General features: G+C 39.2%; 1 protein-coding gene across 1 annotated transcript in view; it reads right to left on the bottom strand.

Annotated features, from left to right (window-relative positions):
- Positions 1 to 23,586, bottom strand: part of ITPR2 (inositol 1,4,5-trisphosphate receptor type 2) — a 527,197-nt gene extending 503,611 nt beyond the window's left edge. Inside the window, exon 1 of the mRNA XM_060166697.1 lies at positions 23,201 to 23,586. Coding sequence (XP_060022680.1) covers positions 23,201 to 23,292 — 92 coding nt within the window. The 5' untranslated portion in view covers positions 23,293 to 23,586. The remainder of the gene's footprint in view (positions 1 to 23,200) is intronic.
- Positions 23,587 to 25,013: the final 1,427 nt, after the last annotated feature.

Genomic DNA, 25,013 nt, shown 5'->3' with positions numbered 1-25,013 from the left:
CTCGCACAGAAACGAAGACCCAACACAGCAAAAAATAAAAATATATTTAAGAAAAAAAAAGAAGAGACCTAGGCTGGCGCTTCTTTCTCCCATCCCCCCAGACACAGTACTTAGTCCAGAGAGTGTACACAACCCCAGCAGGGCCAAAGTGCCTTTACAGAAGCAGATATGAACAATGAATGAATGGGAAAGGGAGCGGTCTTAATCTCCTTCTAGGATCAAGCATTGTGAGGGAAAGTGTATGCCTAACACTGCCAGGAATCATTTTTCCCCACCATGGGTGGCAAAAGTCTACCACAGAGAACAGCCTAGAAGGAGGAAAAAAGTGAAGAAAAAGACAAAATCCTGGTCTCATCAACTGAACCCCTGATTCTAGCTGTACCTGAAGCTAGCACCTCCTCTTGGACTTCCCGGAAATGCATACCAAAAAGCCTCTATTGCGTTTAAACAGATTGGGTTTCTGTTCCTTGCAAAAGAAGTAAATGTAGCCATGAAGGTCACACAGCTGGTAAAGAACTGATAAAGGAAGTATAAGCAACCAGAAAATCCAGACTAGCCACATAACCAAAAATAAAATACGTTCATTTTGTCCTTGAGTCATTCATTCAACAAATATCCATTGAGTGATGATTGCGAGCCAGGCATGGTCCTAGGCACTGGGGAAACAGCAGAGTACAAGACAGACCAAACCCAGAGCTTATGTCTTCATGTAAGGACCATTATTACATGTTAGTAGAAGTGCTCCCAAGCTTGGGTGGGAGTGGATTTTAGGGAGTTTTGAATACCCTCAATATATGTAAAATCTTATGTTTGTATATATTCATGGGAAGTTGCAACATAAATTTTCTTTTAGTCTCAAAGGGGAAGATGACCCCCCAAAAGATTAAGAAAAACTCTCTGAACATAAGCATACCTTAGGATCAAGATGTTTTAAAGTTCTTACGGAAATTCTCATATCTTAACCTTAGCCTAGTTTTGTTGAAAGAAGACACACTCTATCCAGCAGGCATTTCACAGAAATATCACTCTCCTTGAAAATATATTATGAGGCTAATTCCTTTTTCTGTGGAAACACAACTAACAGCTAATAACTGGTTGCCCCAACCCCTAATAAGCTGGAGAGTATCTCAAAAATTAGCACCTCAGTTAAGGGCTGTATGGAACAGAGGATAAAATAGATCCTCTCCTCAAGATAACATAGTCTCATATTCCTAGGAAGCTGTCCATGGCTAACATATAGCTCGATAACTTTTTTTAAAACCGATGGGAAGCAAAGGAATTACACATCTCTTTTTAAAAGGAAGATTCCATCCCCTCTGCCCACATTGTTTTAAAGGGCCCGCTTACAAATATTGCTATCATTAATAGCCAGGGTTTTTTTCTTCTCCCTTAGCAACATAATTTGTATTTGGAAGTTTCCATGTGGTAAATTAATACCATACTAAAGAGCAATCAAGTTGCAACAAGCAAAAATCACAGGGGAAATTACCATTATAGAAGTTTCTCTTGAAGTTCTATGCCTCATCTTTAGAATTTCAAGTGTGAGGAAAATCATTTTCCAAAGACAAACTCAAGGAAGGATATATCATCTTCTGCATTCTGCCCTTCATCTGAATGGATGGGAATATTCTGCCCTACTTTCTAACTCCTTTTATAGACAGGCTGTCTATGTTTCACACTTGCATTTCCTGGACCCAAAAGAAAAGGTATCTCCTTTAATCTGCAAAATGGTTTTCTTCTAACTGATACTGATCAGATTCCTATCTGATAAAAAGACAAAAAAAAACAGGAACCAGGGTCACTGCTTTCTCTTATTCAAAAAGAGGCCTTTAGAGATGTTTAAACAGCAGCTGATTCGTTACAATTATTTTCTCACCAAAACTGTCCCTAAGAATTGGGAGATTGGAATTGACATATATACACTAATATGTATAAAATGGATAACTAATAAGAACCTGCTGTATAAAAAAATAAAGTTCTAAAATAAATTTTTAAAAAATAAAAAAGAATGTGATCTGGTGGCTTTCACTTTGGCTGCTCCTACATCTAAGCTACCAAAAGCAGATTGCTTTTCAAGGCAAAACAACTCATTTCTCAACCTCCTGCCATCCTATGGAATGAAACTGAAGACCAAGAAATCAAATGGACACAATGAATTTTTTTATCCTGCCCAAATAATTCACTGATTCATATTCACGAGGGACCCGCTACTTCCACTCTTCTCCAAAAGAGGTCTCCCAGGGACAAGCAACAATTGACATTTTGGTAAGGTTTCCCAGTTTCCTCCAAGATGGTACAACTCTCTTTCCCCGCTGGAGAGGTAAGAGAAAAACAATGTCGCCAGCAACCACTTTGCTCCATAATAAAACCAACTACAGTCTTTAGGTAACCCACGCTCCCCTTAGTACCCTATCTATATCTGTCTCTCTCATTCCTTCCCTTTCATAATGTCAAGCTTTAAACAGATATTAAGTACAATTTATTCAAAGTATTTTTTAAACTGTCTTTTAGAGCTACCGTCTTTAGGGCTCAATTGCCAAACTGATGATTTCAAACCAAACTTCTGATCAAGAAGAAAAAGACAAACCTCCATGGTTACCCTATCTTATTGGACATCCTCTAAGAAACAAACGTAGATCTAGTAACAAAATCTCTCCCACAAACCAATACAACTTTCAGCTTTTTTGTTTTAAGTTTTTAGCTTTGCACATTAAGTCACAAACCATTCGTAACAACAAATTACATGGAAAAAGTACATCCATTAGGAGACAAAACGATTCTGCAACTGTGTGTTGGTTCTGGATTGTACACTAAGGGCTTTGTCACGGGAAGGACTCATCCCTGCAGATGCTGACAACTGCTGCCGGGAGGAGTAGAAATTACCCTAAATCATAAAGAATAAAAAACCTTCACCATCGCACTTGGCCCTTGTTTCCGTCCTGTCTGAAGAAAGTCTATGAAAAAGGTACGTGATTCACTCTGGACCAAGATTTAGTATTACCAGTAGAATCACCCAATTCTCTTTTTAGTTTCCTCTCTCAAAGTAATTCTATGGATAGTCCCTACAGTAAAGGGTCCCCCAAAAGCCTTATAGTTTTTCCCCTGGAGAGTCCTATATTTTGGTGTTAAATTAGTGAAATGACATCTCTTCAGTTACCTGCTGAATTCAATATTCTAAACCACTGAATGTTCTCTGAATGTAAAAAAGCCGTACAGTAGGGACTTGCTGCTTCCCCGGCACCCACCCTTTCTAATTCTTCCCTTCTCTTCAGCACAGCACCACAGGGATGTTCAGTCCTCCTTTCTTTTCACAAACCAATCAAAAGCCTCTTCCCTGACTGTCGAAAATCTAAATTCCAAGAACTTGGCAGTACAGGGGCTGTTACTAGGCCAGACTCATAAGTATTCCATCCATGGCCTAAAGAATTGCTAAGCAGCTAAAGTTTTCTCTAAAGAGCCTGTAATGTAAAAACAGGAACAGTAAGGATGTGATAGGAAATGCTTTATTTTCCCTCACTTAATGTTACATTTCCTTTCATTTATGAATACCTTGATGCAGACACATAACTATGCTTAGTATTTCACCCTTTAAACTTCCCTGAACACTGCAATTTTAAGAAACAGCTTGACTAGATTTCTTTTTAAAAATCAACAAATCTTAAATCTATGTCTCATCTCTTCTCTCATGTTTCAAGGTTAAAAAAAAGTAATAAGGTAGGCTACCTTAATGTCACTCCAAATATCATGATGGATCTGTTGAACTGTAATTAGATGATATTTGGACTGTAGTTTTAAAACCACTGCCTAAAACAGTGGTTTATCCAAAATATCCAAGATATTTAATTATGTATATAACTAGTATAAATTATTTCCCTTTTCCAAATATGTTTCTTTATCAATAAACACAAAATAAATCAAGAAAATACTGAGTTATGTAACTAATTCAACCTTTTCTTTTTATTTGCATCACTGGTACAGGGGAGACATTTTCCTGCGTTTACAATTATAGCAAATCTGGAAAAATAAGCCACTGATATTAAATGTGTAATATGATTCAACTGTTGCTAATAAATAGGTTTAGGTGACCTCTTTATGACTTTATCAATTTTTAAACCCTAAGAATAAATTTAAGAAAGGAGGTGAAAGAGCTGTATATTGAAAACTACAAGACATTAATGAAAGAAATTGAAGACACAGATAAACAGAAAGATATTCTGTGCTCATGGATTGGAAAAATTAATATTGTTAAAATGTCCATACTACCCAAAGCAATATACAGATTCAGTGTAATCCTTATCAAAATTCCAATGGTATTTTTCACAAAAGTAGAACAAACCATCTGAAAATTCATATGGAACTACAAAAAAAAAAAAAAAAAACCCTGAATAACCAAAGCAAACTTGAGAAAGAACAAAGCTGGAGGCATCACACTCCCTGGTTTCAAACTCTATTACAAAGCTATAGTAATTAAAACGGTATGGTATTGGGGGGAAAAAACAGACACATAGATCAACAGAACAGCATACAGAGCCCAGAAATAAACCCACACATATATGGTCAATTAATTTATGACAAAGGAGCCAAGAATATACAATGGGGAAAGGATAGTCTCTGCAATAAATGGTGTTGTGAAAATTGGACAGCCACATGCAAAAGAATGAAACTGGACCACTTTCTTACACCATACACACAAATTAATTCAAAATGGATTAAAGACTTAACGTAAGACCTGGAACCATAAAACTCCTAGAAGAAAACAAAGGCTGTAAGCTCCTATTTGAAATCACTCTTGACAATGATTTTTTGAATCTGACACCAAGAGTAAAAGCAACAAAAGCAAAAATAAACAAGCAGAACTACGTCAAACTAAAAAGCTTCTAAGCAGAAACTAACACACCATTGTAAAGCAATTATACTCCAAAAAAGATGTTTAAAAAAAATAAAAAGAATACACAAGGCTTCCAATACTATTCTGAACTGGAATATCAATGATAAAGGAAGATGTGTTGAAATATGGCAGAGGTACAAAACACTGCAGCATATGCATGGCACACTTTCAGAGTGGGTACACTTTAATGAAAGGTTTTGGAGAAATGTACTGTAAACCAAAGAAATCATGGCTCTATTGTGACTTGGGATGGAAACTACATAAGAAGTTTTAAATAAAACTTGAAAGAAAAAAAAAAGCTTCTACACAGTGAAGGAAACTATCAACAAATGAAAGGCAACCTACTGAATAGGAGAAAATATTTGCAAATCATATATGTAGGGGTTAATATCCAAAGTATACAAAGAACTCATACAACTCCATAGCAAAAAAAAAAAAAAAATCCAATTTTTAAATGAGCAATAGACCCAAATAGACTTATTTCCAAATAAGACATTCAGATGGCCAACAGGTACATGAAAAGATGCTCAATATCACTAATTATCTGGGAAATACAAATCAAAACCACAATAAGATATCACCTCTCACCTGTTAGAATGGCTATTATCAAAAAGACAAAGAAATAACAAGTGTTGGCAAGGATGTAGAGAAAAGGGAACCCTCATGCACTGCTGTTGGGAATGTAAATTGGCGCAACCACTATGGAAAACATTATGGAGATTCCTTAAAAATTAAAAATATAACTACTGTACATGATCCAGAAATTCCACTTCTGGGTATATATCTGAAGAAAACAAAAACACTAATTTGAAAAGATATATAAACCCCATTTCATTGCGGCATTATTTACCATAGCCAAGATATGGAAATAACCTAAGTGTCCATTGATAGATGAACAGAAAAACTGTGGAATATACCACATAAAATGGAATATCATCGAAACAAAATATTAATGAATATATACAATAGGATATTATTCAGCCATCAAAAAGAAAGGAAATCTTTCATTTGTGACAACATGAATGGACCTTAAGGGCCTTATGCCAAGTGACATAAGTCAGACAGAAAAGGACAAATGCCATATGATGTCGCTTATATGTGGATTCTTTAAAAAAAAAAAAAAGGCTCACAGATAGTTGCAAGAGGTGGGGGGTAGGAGGTGGGAGAAATGTGTGAACTTTTTTAGTTTCAATAAACTGAATTTTTAAAATTTTTAAACTCTAATACTAACTTTTTAAATATCCAGCATGTACCAGTAGAGCTTTCCAAATACTCACACAAGTATAGCATCATTTCCTACTCCCAAAGGACTACTGAGGATCAGAAGACAAGTATTAATAGTACTCCCAATTTAAAGATGGGGAACTGAATTCGGAGATTAAATGATTTGTCCAAGTTCTCGACCTCTTCAGGGTAGACTAGAATTCAAATCTAAGCACTTAAACAGCTCTTTCCAAAATCCATACTGCCTTTAAAAACTCATTATCAAACATCTTTTTATTCAATGGTTTGACTTCAACCTTGAAATTAAATATGAGTTTTAGACAGTCATTTCATAACCAGCCAGTTTGTTCAATAGTTCAAGATGGACCCAAGTTTTAAATATTTAAGATATGACCAAAAAAAAAAGTTGAAGACACTGACTCTTAAGAGTTAGAAAAACTTACTATGTGTTTTCTAAATATTATATAAAGATCTAAATATTACATGCATTTCAAATATTAACATATTAATTAGGAATTATAATTCAAATCTAACTCTGGCACAGTAAATATTGGTTTTACAGAAGGAATTTTTAATAAAAAGCATTTTAGCTACAAAATTTTCCAATTTTGATATCGGAATTAATAATTTTTAAATTTTGTGTTTTAAATCCTGCTTATATTACAGCCTGCTTTGTACACATCTCCATCATAATGATTAATTCTTGTACACTGTGTACACAGAAGGTGCCACAATCATTCCATAAAGTGGATAAGCTACTTGTGTCTAAACAAAAGCTATTGAAACTAAAAGCAAATACGTTCACCATCAAATTTACTGTGAGAAGAGGCTCAAATCATATACCTTCATGGATGAGATTCATTTATCGAAGCAGGTTTATTCATATACTTATGAATAGTGTACACATTTTGAAAAAGTTTGTTTCCTAAGCTCCTCTCCCTTTTTGATTTTGCATCAACATTACAATAAAATGCTGCCTTCCCTTTCTGACCCTTCACCATGACCCTCACCCCTGATATTCTCAGAATGCTTTCCTTCAGGAGCTGATGCTAAAAGAAAAGTTTAGACCAGACCAGACTAACAAGGCTTTACTGCGGCATGGGAAGTACTTAGGCAATTCTACTTTGCATCAGGCAGTAGGCTCCGCCTGAAACAGTGTTAATATAAAGCCCAAAACTAGTAAACGGGAAAGAGAATAGCCTTATATAAGTACCAAAAATAATTAAGGGCTTCATATTTTAAAACCTGACATAAGGACATAGGAAACATGGATTCTGAAGGCCACGGGGTGATCCTATCTGGCTACAACGGACACGTGTTGTCTTTGCCTTTCCAGCATCCACTGCCTTCCTTCTGGCAACTGAGCCCTGAAAGAAGAATGGAGAAGGGCTCTTCTTCTTCCACTCAGAGCATGATGACGTCACCTCTGTCATCAGAGCATCCCCTCCTCTGGCCACAGTGTTTGGCTGAAGATGAGACTATGAGCCTAGTCACAAAAGTAGAACAAACAAACAGTGCAGCACTTTTAGAGTTTGAGGAAATGAGGCACTCTCTATTCAGCTCTGGATGTAAGAGGATGGGATACGCTAAGGCTGAAGCTGCTAGCAGCCATGCTGCCACCAAAGGCGGAAGGTCTGCCTGAGGATGGGACTAATATTGATGACAAAACAGAATCAGGGATAAAGAGAGAGAGTCTATAACAATGTTATGCATAGACTTTTCAGCTACCTCAACCAGAAAGTTCTCTTCTTTGCTGACAATTGTTCTAATTGGGTTTTCTGTTTCTTGCAACCAAAAAATTCCTGGTTAATAAATGTTCTTCAGATTGACTAATTCACTGTCATAACAAGGAATGTGGCACTTTTCTCTCATGCATTAGTAGTTAGTCCAATATGACCACAAATAACAAACTGGCATAAACTGCACCATAAGGAATTTATGTTAACTGAAAGGAAACAGCTTCTCATAGAGAAATTTTCTAACAAGAGTTTGCAAAGAAAGTTTTTTTAAGTGCTTTTTAATGCTTTAATTTTTAAGAGTTCTTCAATAGTTTGTGTGCATATACACACTAAGATTTAGAAAACAGTAAAATCTCCTTTTATGGCATAACCAAAAGAAGGCTACAGCCTGGATAATTTTTGTTCATTAGGTATATCTAAGAGGCAGGAGTAAGATACACTCTCTATGCCTTTCATATCCCTAGGATTTTGTCTAAAATTCATTAGCATTCTAAAGAGAAGTAACCATTATCATTTAATCAGTCACTGTTTAAAATCTGACAAGACTGTCCTAGACCAATTTGTTTATTTGTCAACGGATTCATTATCCAAGTTAGATACATGTTTTTGCTAATCCCTCTAACAGTCACTGAAGTTTAGCAGGAATTCTTACAGATAGGAATAGGAAACTTGTGCAAAACATCCATTCTAATGGCTCCAAAGCAAACATTTGCTTTGTCTCAATAAATAAAACAAAACTGTTTCCTTTTACCACTATGTTCCAGTAGGGAAGAAATGTTAGCAACTGAAATAACATGTTGGCTTTAAAATTTAACAAGACTTGAAAATTCTAGTCAAGGAAGATATGGTGTATATATATATATATATATATATATATATATGCCAAGCAATTCTAAGGTTATTACTAATGCTGATACACTTCGGGTGTTTGCATTACATCAAAAAGATAGCATGCATCAAACCACTAAGAAAAGATAATTATAAGTGCCTGTAGTTTAGTAGTATGCATTATCAAAGTAAGGAAGGGGAAAAAAAAGGTCCAAAAACAAAATAAACAATAGATAAGGCGGAGTGCCTTTGAATAGCCTACTAAACAAATACCAGCTGAAAAACTGGTTTACTGCAAATTTTTATAAACATAATACAGCAGAACTTTTAAATCAATGCAATATGAACTTGGCCAAGCCTCCAAAGAGACTCCTGCTGATTTTTCAGATATAATAATAATAGTAGTAGTAATAATAATAATAATGGTTTCCACCTATTTAACACTTAGGTGCCTAAGGGCCTGATGCTTACTAAGTGTTTTACATATTTTAACTGCCATTAGTCATCCTGGCAATGCTACAAGCCAGGCAATAATCCCACCTTACAGATAAGGAAATTGAGGTTCTCGATATTAAGTAACTTCCAAAGATCATACCATGAGAAGGAGTAAAGCCATAATTTGAAACCAGGTTTGTCTGAATCAAACACTCATCCTCTTAACCATCATGCTAAAATATTCATTTGTTCAGTATATTTCTTGAATACCTGTTATGTGACAGACACTGTGCAAGATATTGAGGACATAACTGTACACAACACAGTTGCTGCCCTTACAGAGTTTAAAGTCTAGTGGGAGAAACATACATAATCCAATAATCTTATAAATCTTATAAATAGAAGTACAATTAAAACTACAACTGGGATAAATTTTCTGAAGGAAACAAATATGGTGCTGTATGAGCATATACGTAGCAAAGGGAGCTCACACAGTCAGGGAGATCAGGAAAAGCTCACTGCAGAAGTGTCACAGAGGAATCTAAAATATGGCAAAAATGAACCTATCTACAAAACAGAAACAGACTCACAGACATAGAGAACAGACATGTGGTTGCCAAGGGGAGGGCGGTGGGGGAGGGAAGGACTGGGAGTGTGGGATGAGCAGATGTAAACTATTATATACAGGATGGATAAACAACAAGGTCCTACTGTATAGCACAGGGAGCTATATTCAATATCCTGTGATAAACCGTAATGGAAAAGAATATAAAAAAAGAATGTATGTGGATAACTGAGTCACTTTGCTGTGCAGCAGAGATTGCCACAACATTGTAAATCAACTCGACTTCAATAAAAATTAAAATAAAAAAGAAGTATCACAGAGCTGAAATCTGAATGATAAACAGGCATTAATTAGGTGAAAGGTGTAGGGGGTTAAGAGGGGAAACCAATCGAAAGAGGAAACAAACATGTGAAAAGGCCCTATGGTAAGAGGGAGCTCAGAATGTTTGTGCAACTAAAAAGGGGGAAAAAAAAGGCCTTATGCCTGAAACAGAGCCAGAGGATGGAAATATGGTGCAAGACAAGGCTTGTACCTCTTCCCAGAACCATGGAAAGCCTGAAGTCATACCGGGCGTAATGACATTCTAACCAACTGTAAGCAAATGAAGGGGAAACTTCTGTCAAGTCTGTATGTTCCATTTTTTAAAGTAATAAAGCAACAATGAATATTTTAATTCATAAATCTTTTGGGGTCTAAAGGCAAACACTAAACAAAGATACTGCCCTTTCAATGATTCTGATGACAAGCTACTCTTCATTCCCAACTCCAGCTGCTGGATTCAGGCTGCCTTCATGTATCACCTGATTCCTCCCATGCCTGCCATTTGCAGCCTTCTTCTATTTCTCTTTACCACCGTCTGATCTTCCTAGAGCAAAAGCTGATTATTTCATTCTTCTACTTAACAATCCATCAATGGCCTCACACTGCCTAATGGGGAATACATGATCTGGTCCTTGTCTGCCCATCTAGTTTCATCTTCCGTTCGAATACAGTAGAGTCAGGATTTGAGGTTGTCCAGAGAACAGGTTCATTTCTTGATATTCTATTATTCCTGAAGTATTGGCCTCATCCACATGGTTCAAGGTGGCTTCTTCCCTGCCACATTACAAATAGCTGAATGGGGACTGGATAGGGAGGAAAGGAAGGAGGAGAGTAAACCTCTCCTTCAAGAACCTAACCACAAATTATAGTCTGAGGCCACACCTGGCTACAAGGGAGGCTAGGGAACGTGGTCTTTATTCTGAGCATCCACAAACTCAAGTACTTCTATTAGTATGGAAGAGGGAAAAATTAATTTGGGGGAATAACTAGCAATCTCTGATACAGAAATAAAAATTAATATGCATTTTTTGCTAAATTAAATACAGTTCAAACTAAATGATTCAGTTGATATTAAGTTTATTATAACTTCTATTTTGAAGAAAAATGTGCAATACAAATGTTGATCTACTCTTTAGAAAATGTTAATGGTATAAATTTATGGATATCTTGTTGCCAAAGTAATTACTGCCTCTCAAGACTTGTACATGTCAGTTTACTTAAACAATTCTTTATTCAGGTTCTCCAGTAATTAACACTGTTTTTCGACTTGCAATTTGATAATTTTTAAGACCCAGTTCTGAGAGATTCTTTAGCAGCCCAGACTTCAGAAATAAGTACTTGGTTTCACCCTGACAGATACAATGACTTCATCTGTACTGACCAGGAAAGGAGACTCATTCTTGACACGGATTTAGAATTGGAACTCAATTACTAAATCATGTCCTGCCAGGTAAATAGGGAAGAAAGGTAAATAAAGGCCCTTTATTATTTGTTACTAATCCTAGCAATGGATTAATTTAGTAAAGTTTTAGATAACTAACACTTTCATCAACGAGTCTTGATTTGATTTAAAATGTCATAGTATTTACCATTCCTAGCCACAAGTAGAGTCCTCAATACAACAAAATTCCGTCCTTTACCTTCCCTGCCTATTTTAACAAACCAAGACTGAAATTACCCTCTTTGAAAACATGGCTGAATCCAAAAATCTACTTGAAATGCAAATGTTTTAAGTAGTTATGTCCCTGATACTAGCAATGACATTGAACACTTTAGCCAAACACAAGTAACTAGTCCTTAAATCATTACCTTACGTTGGATCCCTAACGTAACTGTGTTTGGTGATTTGGGTGAGATTTTTTAAGTCACTGTCTTTACTTGGTATGATACACTTCAAAAGGATTCATCTGGATGTTATAGAAATGAAGCAGAACTCTGATAACATTTTGTATCTTTCATCTCAAAATTATTTTCTAAAGATATTATATGTTTAAACATCATAGTGGATGTTAGAACTAGAGGGAATAGAACGACCTTGTTTTGCTTTTTTAAATTATTATTGTGTAATTTTTACATATCTATATTTTTCACTTTATTTCTCTGTCCTATATGCAGATATGCTCTCAGAGAAGTTCTCATTTGTACACCGATACCAGTGAGGATTCCAAGAATAAGAGTACAACACCGGAGAATTTCAAGTTCTTAAAGAGAATGACCAAACATGTCTTTTAGAGTAAGATTGAGGCAAAGCACATTAAAACAGACTTAGTCAATAGAAAGAATATAAAGTAATGAAAAACAAAAATACCGTTCATTTGTTGTCCTCAACCTATATTTAAATGCCTATCCCTTTCCAGACACTTACTCCTAAATTTCAAAAATAAAAATTACAAGTTGTTGTATGCCCTCTTCTATTTTTCTAAAGTTCTATAAATTCCCCAATTACTTTCTGATTCCAAATTGGCAAATTATTTCCAACTAAACTTTTCTGCTGATAGCTGTTAAAGTATAAAATATTTCCCTGGATGTATTATATATTATCCACTAAGAGAAAGGGCTGATCGAAATTAAGAAATGGTCTCACAAAATGCTTACAAATTCAACTCTTTGCACACATTAAAAACAAAATTGAACTTTCATAAATATTAACTTTAATGTGCCTATAACATACAAATCATTAAATAAGGCTATATACATTACTTTTTCTAGGCTGTAAGTTTTATCACATGTTGGACTAGGTAGGTGCAGAGATATGACCCAAGAGATTATAAAAGTACCTAGTATAGCAAGATTTAATGGCACTATAAATCCAGTGACAGCCTTCATCCATTTTAAAAGAATTACCCATATGAATTCTCAAAATATTTAATAAGAACAATTACACTGACTTTACAATTACATTGACTTTTTTCCAGAAAGGGACTGATATTAACAGCTACTTAAAGATTTGGGAATATGCATATCTTAATTCAACAAATATTCATTCAATAAATATTTATGGAGTCAAGCACTTGAGATGCTCAGTGACAAAACAAAAGATCTCTGCCTTCAAAGAGCTTACATTCTACCAGTGTAGACAGATGATAAACAATGAACACAATAAATAGTAAATTATACTGTGTGTAATAAGATGGTATGTAAAAAAAGGTAAAGCACAGTAAGGAGAACAGGAAAGGCTGAGGCAAAATGTTAAATACGTTACTATATGACCCAGCAATTCCCCTGCTTAGGTATATACCCAAAGGAATTAAGAACATATGTCCACATAGAACCTTGTACACAAATATTCATCACAGCATTTTTCATAATAGTCAAAAAATAGAAACAACACAAATGATAATCAACTGATGAATTGTGATGAAACACAATGTGCTGTATCCTTACAATGGGATATTATTCAGCAATAAAAAGGAATGGAGTACTGATACATGTTACAATGTGGATGGATCCTTGGAAACATTATGCTTAGTAAAATAAGCCAGACACAAAAGGACCAATATCGTATGATTCTACGTATACGAGGCCCCTAGAATAGGTAAATTCATAGACAGAAACTAGACTAGGGATTACGGCGGATGGTGGGGGAGACGATGGGGAGTTATTGTCAAAAGGATAAAGAGTTTGTTTGGGATGATGAAAATGGGTAATGGTGATGGTTGCCCAATATTGTGAGTGCACTTAACGCCACTGAATTTTACACTTAAAAATGAATAAGATGGTACAGTTTATGTTATGTATATTACCATAATTTATTTTAAAAGGTGCTAAGAAGTTACTATTAAATTATCTACTAAGCGGTAACACCTCAGCTCATGCCCAGGTCCTCTGTGCTTTCCTTCTGCCCTACCACAATGCCCCAGAAGCAGGCAAAACTCAGAGCCCTGCTAACAGGGATCTCCCTGGTAGTCAGATCTGGCCTCGTGACTTTCTTTTATGGACATAAGTGAATAATCCAAGAGGGGCCAAATTCTATCACTCTGTATTTTCAATGTTAAGAAGAGAGATACTGGGCTTCCCAGGTGGTGCAGTGGTTGAGAATCCACCTGCCAATGCAGGGGACACGGGTTCGAGCCCTGGTCTGGGAAGATCCCACATGCCACGGAGCAGCTAGGCCCGTGAGCCACAGCTACCGAGCCTGTGCTCTAGAGCCTGTGCTCCGCAACAAGAGAGGCCGCGATAGTGAGAGGCCCGCGCACCGCGATGAAGAGTGGCCCCTGCTTGCCGCAACTAGAGGAAAGCCCTCGCACAGAAACGAAGACCCAACACAGCCAAAAGTAAATAAATAAATAAATAAATAAAATTTTAAAAAAAATAATAAAAAGAAGAGAGATACAGAGTATAGGAAACTGCTGTATCCTAGTCATGTAAATGGCAGGACCCAGAGAGAAGGTTCTGCTACTGAGATGCCCACAGCAGCACTGGGTTTCTGCCTTTCTTAATGCTCAGTTGTTCAGCTCATCATTCAATTTCTTGGAGCTCCTCCAGTATCTTTATACTAATAATTTCCTTCTTTCCTTAAGCTGTCCAAAGATGGTTTCTGTTCCTTACAAACAACAGAACCTTAGTTCTAATACTCAACTCTTAAGCTTTATCCATATGGGCAAAGGGATATGCAAATGTCCTTTGCTTTCCAAATCTCTGGAGCTTTTGTGACAACACAGTAAGAACTGGGATAGCAAGGGATACCTATAGATTGTTTTTCAAGAGTTCCAAGACAATTCAGTACGAGGCTTTCAAAAATTTAGCTAAATGTGAGTTGGAGAGCACTTTATTCTCTGAAATTTTTACAAATAATACTTCTATTTGCCGCTAGAAAGTTAATCAAGAATTTTTTAATCCAGTTTCTTTTTGCTGGGTTTTTGTTTGTTTGTTTGAGCTCTTATATTTAGCTCTGCTGATCCATAAATTCCTTACACAATTTGCAGAATCCTCTTTAAACAGGAGATATACGGACAGCAGTAGTGTCTGCTCCTAGTGGCTATTTCCTAATCAGTCATTACCACAAGGTCTTGGAGAGCTAGATATTATGGTATCTATTTCACAATCAGTCATTACCACAAGGTCTTGGAGAGCTAGATATCTAGGAATTAATTAGAAACCTAAAAGTTTTTTCTAAGACTCCACCGAGGAATTTTTTGGATAACTAACATATAAAAGTCCAGCATTTTGTAATTTTCACAGAGATTTTTATGATGACAGTTTAACAATGACTCAAACACTTTAATACATAGAACCTCAGTAACATGTGCTTGAATTAAGAATTTAGATACGAATATAGATTATGCTCTGTTTACTTCCTAAGTCTTTCCCGGCATTCATGGGACTCTATCTATGGCCTCTATCGCTTGTTAAACACCAAAAGGAAATGAGGGCATGGTGTACTGCACACATACCAGAAGGGTATTCTATGCCAAGTGGGGGAGAGAGAGCAAGAGTGTGTGTGTGTGTGTGTGTGTGTGTGCGCGTGTGTGTGCGTGTGTGTGTGTGTGTGTGTTGAATAGTCACAGGCACTATGAGACAAAAAAATTTAGAACTATTTTATTACAGATGGAAAGTTGTCCTTAATGCCAAAGCTTCCAGGGATCTAGAAGACTACTGAAGTTCATGATTAATGAAGAAAAACTACGAAACACTGGGGCTAAGGAAAAATAAAGGGGAAAGGAGTGAAAACAGAATATGCAAAGGAGCTGGCAACATTGTAAAATTCCCCCCCAAAATTGCCAAGTTTCTGGGCTTTATATCCTGCCCTCTTCATCTCTGGTCTCAGTAAACTCAGCACACATGACAAGGATTGAAGGCAGTCCAAATAAACTCAGAGGGTCTGAATCAAACTTAAAGCTCTCACATTTGATAAATAAGCATAAAATATGGTTTTTGATGATTTCTTCTATCTTTGCATATCTCAATAATATCAAATTGTTTCCTTCCTTTTTTGGAGCTATTAAAATGAACAATAAAACGTCACCAATTTTTTTAATAAAAGAAAAAAGTACCAAGAATATATGATCAAATTATGGGTATAGATTTGAGACAAATATCCATCTTAATGATCCTCCAAAGTTCAGCTACATACCACCTCCTCCTTGAAGTCCTCCTCAGGTCATACCAGCCAGAGGAAGAATCCTCCTCTGTTTCCCTTTGAATACGGTTTTTAATCATCTTTATTTGAAAAGAATTGCTTTATGTTGCAGTTATTCAATACCAATCTTATCTCCATTACTAAATAATGACTACATTGATTTCACAAATATTTATTAAATGCCTACCATTTACCAGGAATTGTGTGAGGTGCTGAGCATACAAGGATTATAAAGTCAGAGTCAGTTCCTGATCTTGTGGCATTTACAACTGTGAGAGCAAAACTATCAAATGCCTTTAGTTTCCCATAGATCCTAGTCAAGTGTCATACCACAGATTTCTCAAAGGAAGTTTGAGTTTTTGAGATAATAATTTAAAATAGCACAATATCTGGCATCTCTTCATACTGTATCCCTAACTCATAGTCAGGGCTCGTTAAATATGCGTCAGGTGAACCAATGATTCAGTCTGCAGCATCCTCCAGCATAAACCACATCACCAGGAAAGGTCCATAGACTGGATTCACGATGCGGACACATTTTCAATTTTATGATTAAATTTTTTTCTGAATAAACTGATAATTTATTCTTAATTCAGGGTTGGAGTTCTATAGGTTTGTGTCAGAATAAACTATAAAGTAGCATTATTAACCAATCATTGATTTGAATTTTGAGAGGGCTAATCCAACCATTTCAAAGATATTCAATAAAGGGCTTCCCTGGTGGCGCAGTGGTTGAGAGTCCGCCTGCCTATGCTGGGGACACGCGTTCGTGCCCCGGTCCGGGAAGATCCCACATGCCGCAGAGTGGCTGGGCCCGTGAGCCATGGCCACTGAGCCTGTGCGTCCTGAGCCTGTGCTCCGCAACGGGAGAGGCCCACAACAGTGAGAGGCCCGCGTACCACAAAAAAAAAAAAAAAAAGGAGTAAAATTCAATCTATTGTTATGCTAGAAATTTGTCATAGAAGACCACTGTTACTTCCTTTGTATTTATATATGAAGATACACCTTGTGCCTGGAATTTAAGTTTTAAAGTTTGAGTTTAACTTTAAAGTTTTAAAGTAATCTGTCTCTATTCTGTAAGTTATATACACGCTATCTATACAAGAACAGTTCCAAAGGGGAAACATGACTGTGAAAAGTGCTACCTACGCAAAAAAAAAAAAAATTTTAAGCAAAAAACCTCTGTTAAATCTAGAATGAGGCCAAGCAACTGCTTCTGAATTCTCTTTCTATCAAAGCCAAGGATCAGGGGTACTTAAGGAACGATGGTTGTTTACCTGACTGAGCGGGTCTAAAAGCTGCAGTGTTGTTTATAGAATGACTTAAGTTTAAGAAATGGTGGACCTTTCAGCTTAAAATAGACTTTATGTTCACCACTTCAGAAACTGTCTTTGTACTCCAGCGGATTTAAAGTTCCATAACATGACACTACTAACCCTTAGACTTTCCAGAACAACTCAATATTCAAGATTACACTGTCTTCTTCCTCCCCACTAAACACACATGCAAATACCCAACAGATTTTTAGACACTTTTATCACAGTAACATATGCCCTAGCCAAAACAAAGCTAAGTTCATACACCTAGTTATAGCAGAAAATAATGCTGTTACTTGGTGGGGTTCTGTTTAGAAGAGGCTAAAGATAAATTACAAATTATGCAAATATAAAAGTTGGCTATAACCATTCCTTGCTTCATCTATGACTCTCTACTGATCAAACAGTCCTACTAAGGGAAAGATTTTTCAAACCATGATAATAAGAATAGCAAAATTAAATAAGAAAAATAATAATAAATCAAATCTACAACCATTTAAATATTAAAGCTTTAAGCAGAAAAAAGATCAGGAAGGGAAATTCAAAGGCCTATAATTGGTAAAAATAAAACATAAGTCTTATTCATCCATCTAAGGAATTAAGTCAGAATTATACACTGTGTGACCCACCGTCCCCCTACCTGATGTCTACTGTTGAACATGGAAACAAAGGAATTAAAAAGCGCATTGAATTGGCCACAATCAAGCAGTAATTAAGAATAAGGGCCCTGATCTTTTCCCACTCTGGTAAAACACTATCATGATACTTGGCAGTCACTGCACCAATGGGCGGTCACCTGAGTGTTTTCTCAGACCTTAATTAGTGGGTGCTGATTCTTAGTAGATCCCAAAAAGAAACCGCAAGTCAAAGGCAACAATCACTTAAACATATGTATACAGACGTGCATAAACACACACACACACACACACACACACGCACACTTGTCATTCACTAACCTCTCAACCACATGGAGAACAGACAATGAAACAACTGTATACTTTCTATTGATTCTACTGTCCCACCCGTCCTGGGAATTCTGCCATGCTCACTCCCACTGTGTGGTACCTGACCATTGGTCAAGTTGATATACCCAAAATATGAAGTGTCAGAAGTGTCAATGACCAGGGAAGTAAATCTTAGTATAAAGAAATGGAGGAAGGGGGAAGGGACAATTAACACTGCATTTGATACAAATCAAAACTACAATGAGGTAGCACCTCACACCAGTCAGAATGGCCATCATTAAAAAGTCTACAAATAACAAATGCTGGAGAGGGTATGGAGCAAAGGGAACCCTCCTACACTGTTGATGGGAATGTAAGTTGGTGCAGCTGCTATGGAGAACAGTGTTGAGCTTCCTCAGAAAACTAAAAAATAGAACTACCATATGATCCAGCAATCCTACTCCTGGGCATATAGCCAGACAAAACTCTAGTTCAAAAAGATACATGCACCCCTATGTTCATAGCAGCATTCTTCACAATAGCCAAGACATGGAAACAACCTATGTGTCCGTCGACAGATGAATGGATAAAGAAGATGTGGTACATATATACAATGGAATATTACTCAGCCATAAAAAAAGAATGAAATAATGCCATTTGTAGCAACATGGATGCAACTAGAGATTATCATACTAAGTAAATTCGAAAGAGAAAGACAAATACCATGTGATATCACTTATAAGTGGAATCTAAAATATGACAGAAATGAACAGAAACAGACTCACAGACATAGAGAACAGACTGGTGGTTGCCAAGGGGGAGGGAGTTGGGGGAGGAACGGAGTGGGAGGTTGGGGTGAGCAGATGTACCTTTTATACATAGAATGGATAAACAACAAGGTCCTACTGTATAGCGCAGAGAACTATATTCAGTATCCTGTGATAAACCACAATGGAAAAGAATATTAAAAAAAAGAATGTATATATATGTATAACTGAATCACTTCACTGTATAGCAGAAATTAATGTAACATTGTAAATCAACTATACTTAAATTTAAAAAGAAAAAAAGAAAAAACAAAAGTAACACCGCATCTGAAATTGTACAACATATCCCAAAAGTCCTCCCTTCTATTTTTTTTTTTTTTTTTGCGGTATGCGGGCCTCTCACTGTTGTGGCCTCTCCCTTTGCGGAGCACAGGCTCCAGACACGCAGGCTCAGCGGCCATGGCTCACGGGCCCAGCCACTTCGCGGCATGTAGGATCTTCCCGGACCGGGGCACGAACCCGTGGTCCCCTGCATCGGCAGGCGGACTCTCAACCACTGTACCACCAGGGAAGCCCCCTCCCTTCTCTTTTAAAAGAAAAATAAAAACCATAACCCTAAAATGTACAGTACAAAAAAAAATTGTTTATTTAAAATATATTCACCATCTTCATCCAACAGGATTTAAAGTAGTTTTCCTTAAGTCAAGATAAGTGTTTCCTAAATAGATCTTTAGATGAAAAATTAAGTTAGAAAACATAAACCAGGCCCCTTTTGCACCAATACAAGCTGGGAGAACAATACTCTACCTCATTTAGCAATAACTCAGGGTTCAGAAACGTCAGGTAAATCCTGGTTAAAGGATAACTGGGGAAAAAAGGGAAATGCAAGTCTTTGCAACCGGAGCAGTCTAATTCCTCAGACTGAGATATCAAACTTAAAAGCTAGGTCACAGAGCCTACAAAAAGCTTCCTACATTTCCAGTTGGAAGGGCCTCTAAAAGGGCCTACTAAACTCTAATAGAGTGAAACTGTGATTTTTTTCAGGTGACAAATTCATGACCTTATTACAAAAATTCCCAAAAGCAATAATAACAACATGCATCCTGCCAAACAAATTTATACACGAGATACTAAAATCAGACAAAATTTATCTGCAGAAAAATAAATATGTATGAATTACCTGTAATGCTGTAAACTCCATTCTCACTAACTATCTCCTAAGGTGAATTTGAAAAACCATCATGCAACCAAAAGCGTCAAATAGATAAACAGCAAAGATAGAAATCAGAAACTTCCAGCCTCGTTTTTAGCTCTTCCGTTGAGTTTTTAATATTACAGTGGAACGAACTATGCTGGCTAAATAGATACAATGCCAGTGTCTCCAATGGAGCTCTCTGATTGACTTTAACAATTCACACAACTTTGAAGAAACTTAAGGCCCACAATAATATAAGCATAATGTGGATTTTCCTAGCAACTCTCTAAAAAAAATGGGCTCTTTCCTTTCTGTCTCTTTCATTCACTTTTATAATACCCCAGGGGCAGGGACATCATATACTCCTTCTCTTACTCTCCACAAAGACATGCTGACACAGAAAAGAGAATAAATGATCTGAACAAGGTCATAATTAGCAACAGACCTTGGACAACTGACCTCCAACTATAGAAGAGCAAAGAAATTCAACTTGAAGTATGTACTCTGTCTCTGATAGAAAAGGTGTATAATGAGCCTACAAAAGTATAATGAAAAACTATAATGCTGCTTTGATTTCATGGTCCTAAAACACACTTGTAAAGTAAAGTATCTACCAGTTGTCATCTAAGCTAACAAAGTAGGTGATGCTACTTTGCCTAGACAACATTTCATGTGGCATGAACATAGGCTCCTGCCAGCTTTGTAACTACTAAAACTCTCAGGCCAACGTAGTTCCATGAGTTAAAGAAAAAGGATATCTAATCAGAGCACCAAGCTTCACCAGCGGCAGCATTTCCAATGATCCATCCTCACCTTAGAATTGAGCTGCACAGAGGTCTTGTCATATTAACCTCAACAAGAATCAGTTTGTCAACGGAAAAATAATACTGCACAAACACACTCTAAGGCAACTCAACTTCCAAAACACCAGCGAGAAATGTTGAATATGAATAAATATTTTATACAAACATACGCTACATTAAAGCTTCTTTTTCTCAAGATGATGTGTAACCAACGAAACACACACTTGGCTGAAAGTCTGGAGACAGGGTTATAGTTCCAGCTTTTGGCATTAATGTCCTTCCTCTGCTTCACAGGTAAGTCCCTTCATTTCTCTTCCCCTAGGTTTCTCTATCTCCAAAATGAGCAGGACAGACTCCACAACTGCTAAAGTATGTAGTGACCGAAACACATACCTTTGCTGAATAAGACACTACAAAAACATGGCTTTTTATTTCACTAGGTTTTATACTCTATTCCTAATCCTTTTTATTACTTTGTCCACGACTATAACTGTCACTCACAGCCACCTAGGTAGTGACAATTACAACAGCTAACCCTTAATACAAGTGCTAATGCCACGTACTGTGCTAAGCACCTTATGTTAACTCACTTCTTCCTCAGCACAATCCTACAAGGCAGTAACCATGAGTGAGGAAACTGAGATGCAATTATGTGATTGCCCCGGGTCATAAGGTTCACAGGCAGAGAAGCCGGGATTTGACCCCAAGCCCTTCCTGATCAACCACCAGGTTAAACACACCTGGAGAGTCTACAGAGGGGAAGGGTGAGGTGAAGCAGAGTCCATCTGCAAAATGTTGCGGGAAGCCCAAACACTGACCTTGTACTAAGAACTCTCTGGGAAACAAATGGCAGCTTATGATTTACAAACCCAGCACAAAAGCACCTGTCACGGCTATTCTTTTCTTCCAGGCTTCAGTTTCACTTAACATTGATCTTAAAGGGATTAAGTTAAATCTACCTCCCTTCTTTCACCCATTGAGGGAGATGCACAAATAACAGAAACTGGGGAAGTTCTGGTGACGTCCACATCCCCGGTGGGGTAGACACCACTCCATTAACGGCATGGCTCAAAGCCACCGTCCAGGGACACTGCATGTTAAGTCATGTGCCCTAAAACCTAACAGCAGAAAAAAGTGACCAGTCCGAAGTGGAAACACCAGTTTCTCAGCCTGAAATCTCTAAGACTGGGGAGTCTAGCTACTGAGACCAGGCGGTAACAACAACAAAAAAATGTACGCATCAAAATACAGTGCAGTCAGTGTGCGTTTAAACTGCGAGCTGGTATTTACAATCAGGACAGAAAGAAAATACTAGTAATCAAGGAGGTCCTCTTTAACCATCTAGCACACGGTTATGTTTATATATCTATTTCCCCCATTCGTAAATCAACTCCAATCTCAAGAGCCCTGCACTTGGCCGAGTCCCAGGAGAGGTTGAGCATTTCAGTGGGCCAAAGCCCGGGGAGGGGAGAAATCAGGTGTGAGTTCTAGAACCCAGGAGGCCGTCGGAGCCCCCAGGCTGCCCCCGAGGCGGGGCGAGTCCCCGTTTGGCAAGGCCAAAAGGAAATCACTTCAGCGAAGTGGGACGGTGAGCTCCTCCCGCAGGGAAAAGCCACACTCCCGCTCGCCACATCGCCTGAGTTTCATATCCAAGGCCACGGACTTTTATTGACTGGTCTTACAAACCCGGCCCTGAAGGACAAGGGCTTGAGAGCGGTGGCGAGAAAAGATGGGGAAGAGGAGGCATTTTGTTTCACAGGGAAAAAAAATTTTTTTTAATCAAAACAACCCACGGAGAAGCCAACGAAGACTTCTTCACCGGGCCTGTCTCCGGGCTTTTGAATCACTTCCTCCTTTTCAGATGCGTCTCTGAGCTTGAGATTACGAAGTAGCAAAGAAAGTCTTGCCTCTATGGGCAGCTTCCTGCGAGCGAGCGAGCCGAGCGCACGGCGCTGTCCGCGGGCGCAGAGCCTGCCCTGCCTCCCGGCTACCCCAGGCGGGAGCGGGCGCCGGGGCACGCGGCGGCGCCACGAGGGACTGGGATGGGTTCCTAGGGGCCCTAGCGCCAGCGCTCCCCAGCCCGCGCCCCGGCTTACCCCAGCGTGTTGATGAAGCCGTTGACCGAGCCCTCCGCGTACAGGGACACGATGTCCCCTATGTAGAGGAAGCTGGACATTTTATCGGACATGCTGCTTCATGCTCCGAAGAATACGTCCCTCCTCTTCTCTGCGCCCTCGCCGCCCTCTCCGGGGAACCGCCGCGGCAGAGGAACGGAGCGCCCGCCTGTAGCGCCCAGAGAGGCGGCGGCGGGCACGGCCCGAGGGATCAAGTGTCAGGCTCAGCCCTGCCCCGCGCCTGGGGAGCCGCCAGGAGCGGCGCTGCAGCTCCGGACACCCCGCGACGTGCGCCGCCCAGACGCCCGGAGCGCCGCAGCCGCCGCCGCCTCCCCGGCAAGTTTCCTGTTCCTTTTAGAAGTTTTCTCTCCAACACCTTTTGCTCCTCCTCCTCCCTCCTCCGCTCCCTCCTCCGCCTACCCTCCCTGCTCCGCGCCCAGCCGCAGCGGTCCCCGCAGCCCGGCCAGAGATGGTGCTTGCAGAGCCCCTCGGTTCCTTCGGGGGAATTTTTGCACCAGGTGGTGGTGCCCATTGGGCGAAGGGGAGGAGAGGAACCGGGGGACGAGAGGGCGGAGGCCAATCAGGCGGCGGCGGCCTGGGGCGGAGCCGGGCTGGGGCGGGGCGACCAGGGTAGGGGGTGGGGCCCGGCCACCCGGGAAGCAGTGGCGCGCGCTGACCGAACGCGGGGGTGGCGCTGGAGGGGCGGCGGGATCCCCGAACCGGGAAGCGGTCGCCGGAGAGCCGCCCAGGAGAGGCTAGACTTGGGGTGCGATAGTTCCCGCCTGGGAAAGCGAAGGATGGCGGGGCCGAGACCCAGTCCCTTGTCTTAAAGGGGGCGAGGAGGATTGAGAATTGGCGATGGGGCGCGCGCCCGGGACCGGAGCGGAGTGAGCCGGCGATACCCGTGGAGATGAAAAGGAGGAGCCGGAGCGGCGTGGGTGCGTGGGGTGGATAATCTGCTGACACAGGGAGAGGAAGGAAGGTGTTGAAGCAAAGGAAAAAGTAGAACATTTTTTAAAATACACAATAAAGAAAGAAAATAAAAAGGAGAAGGAGGGGGAAGGGAGGGAAGGGGGAGGGTCTGTCTCTATTTGGACTATGTAGTTTAGGTTTTGTCTCGAGTATAGGGCGTTAGTGAAACTTGACCCGTCAGCAGATGTCCAGGTGGACATGAGGTAAAAGTCACTTGGCCGGGCCAGCAACTTTTTTAGCCAACCATAGGCGGTGAACCTTCTCTTAAGCCTCCTGGTCTCTTAATCCCGCGCCCCCTGCTCTTAACCCGGAGCCCAGGTTTAACTTTCTACTTCCGGAAGCCCAATGTCACAGTCTCATTGACCGTCTTGGTTTGTTTACTTTTAAAGCTTCTGACTCTTAAAGCTCCAACGGTCATAAATGAAACTGGCAGCGGGACACGTTTCCACACCTTCCCCGTTGCTTTTGTAACCCTCATCATTTTACAAGACTTTTGTCCTACCCTTCCGGAAGACCTGGAGAAGGCAGACTTGGACAACAGTTATGACACTAGCCACCCAAAGAATTGTGACCTAAATAATCCCCCTAGGGCAAGGTTTGCTGAAAGGTGGAGGAACCCAGGGCGTGCACAGAGGTGTGTGCCAAATTGTGCAACTGACCAAAATGTAAATTTACAGTTCGAGGCTGTCTTACAGTTTGAAGATGGTTTGGGTTGAGACTTATAATCACATAATGGAATAGGAAAGAATAAGCTTAATGTTCAGACACCTGTGTTTAGAAAGCCTGCAGGATAGAGGAGAATAAAGTGTTAGACCCAGAATCC

This window comes from Lagenorhynchus albirostris, chromosome 11, assembly GCF_949774975.1.
Source record: "Lagenorhynchus albirostris chromosome 11, mLagAlb1.1, whole genome shotgun sequence".
NCBI classification, from domain to species: domain Eukaryota; kingdom Metazoa; phylum Chordata; class Mammalia; order Artiodactyla; family Delphinidae; genus Lagenorhynchus; species Lagenorhynchus albirostris.
Note: the sequence above shows the minus strand (reverse complement) of the source record. Positions and strands in the feature narration are given on the sequence as shown.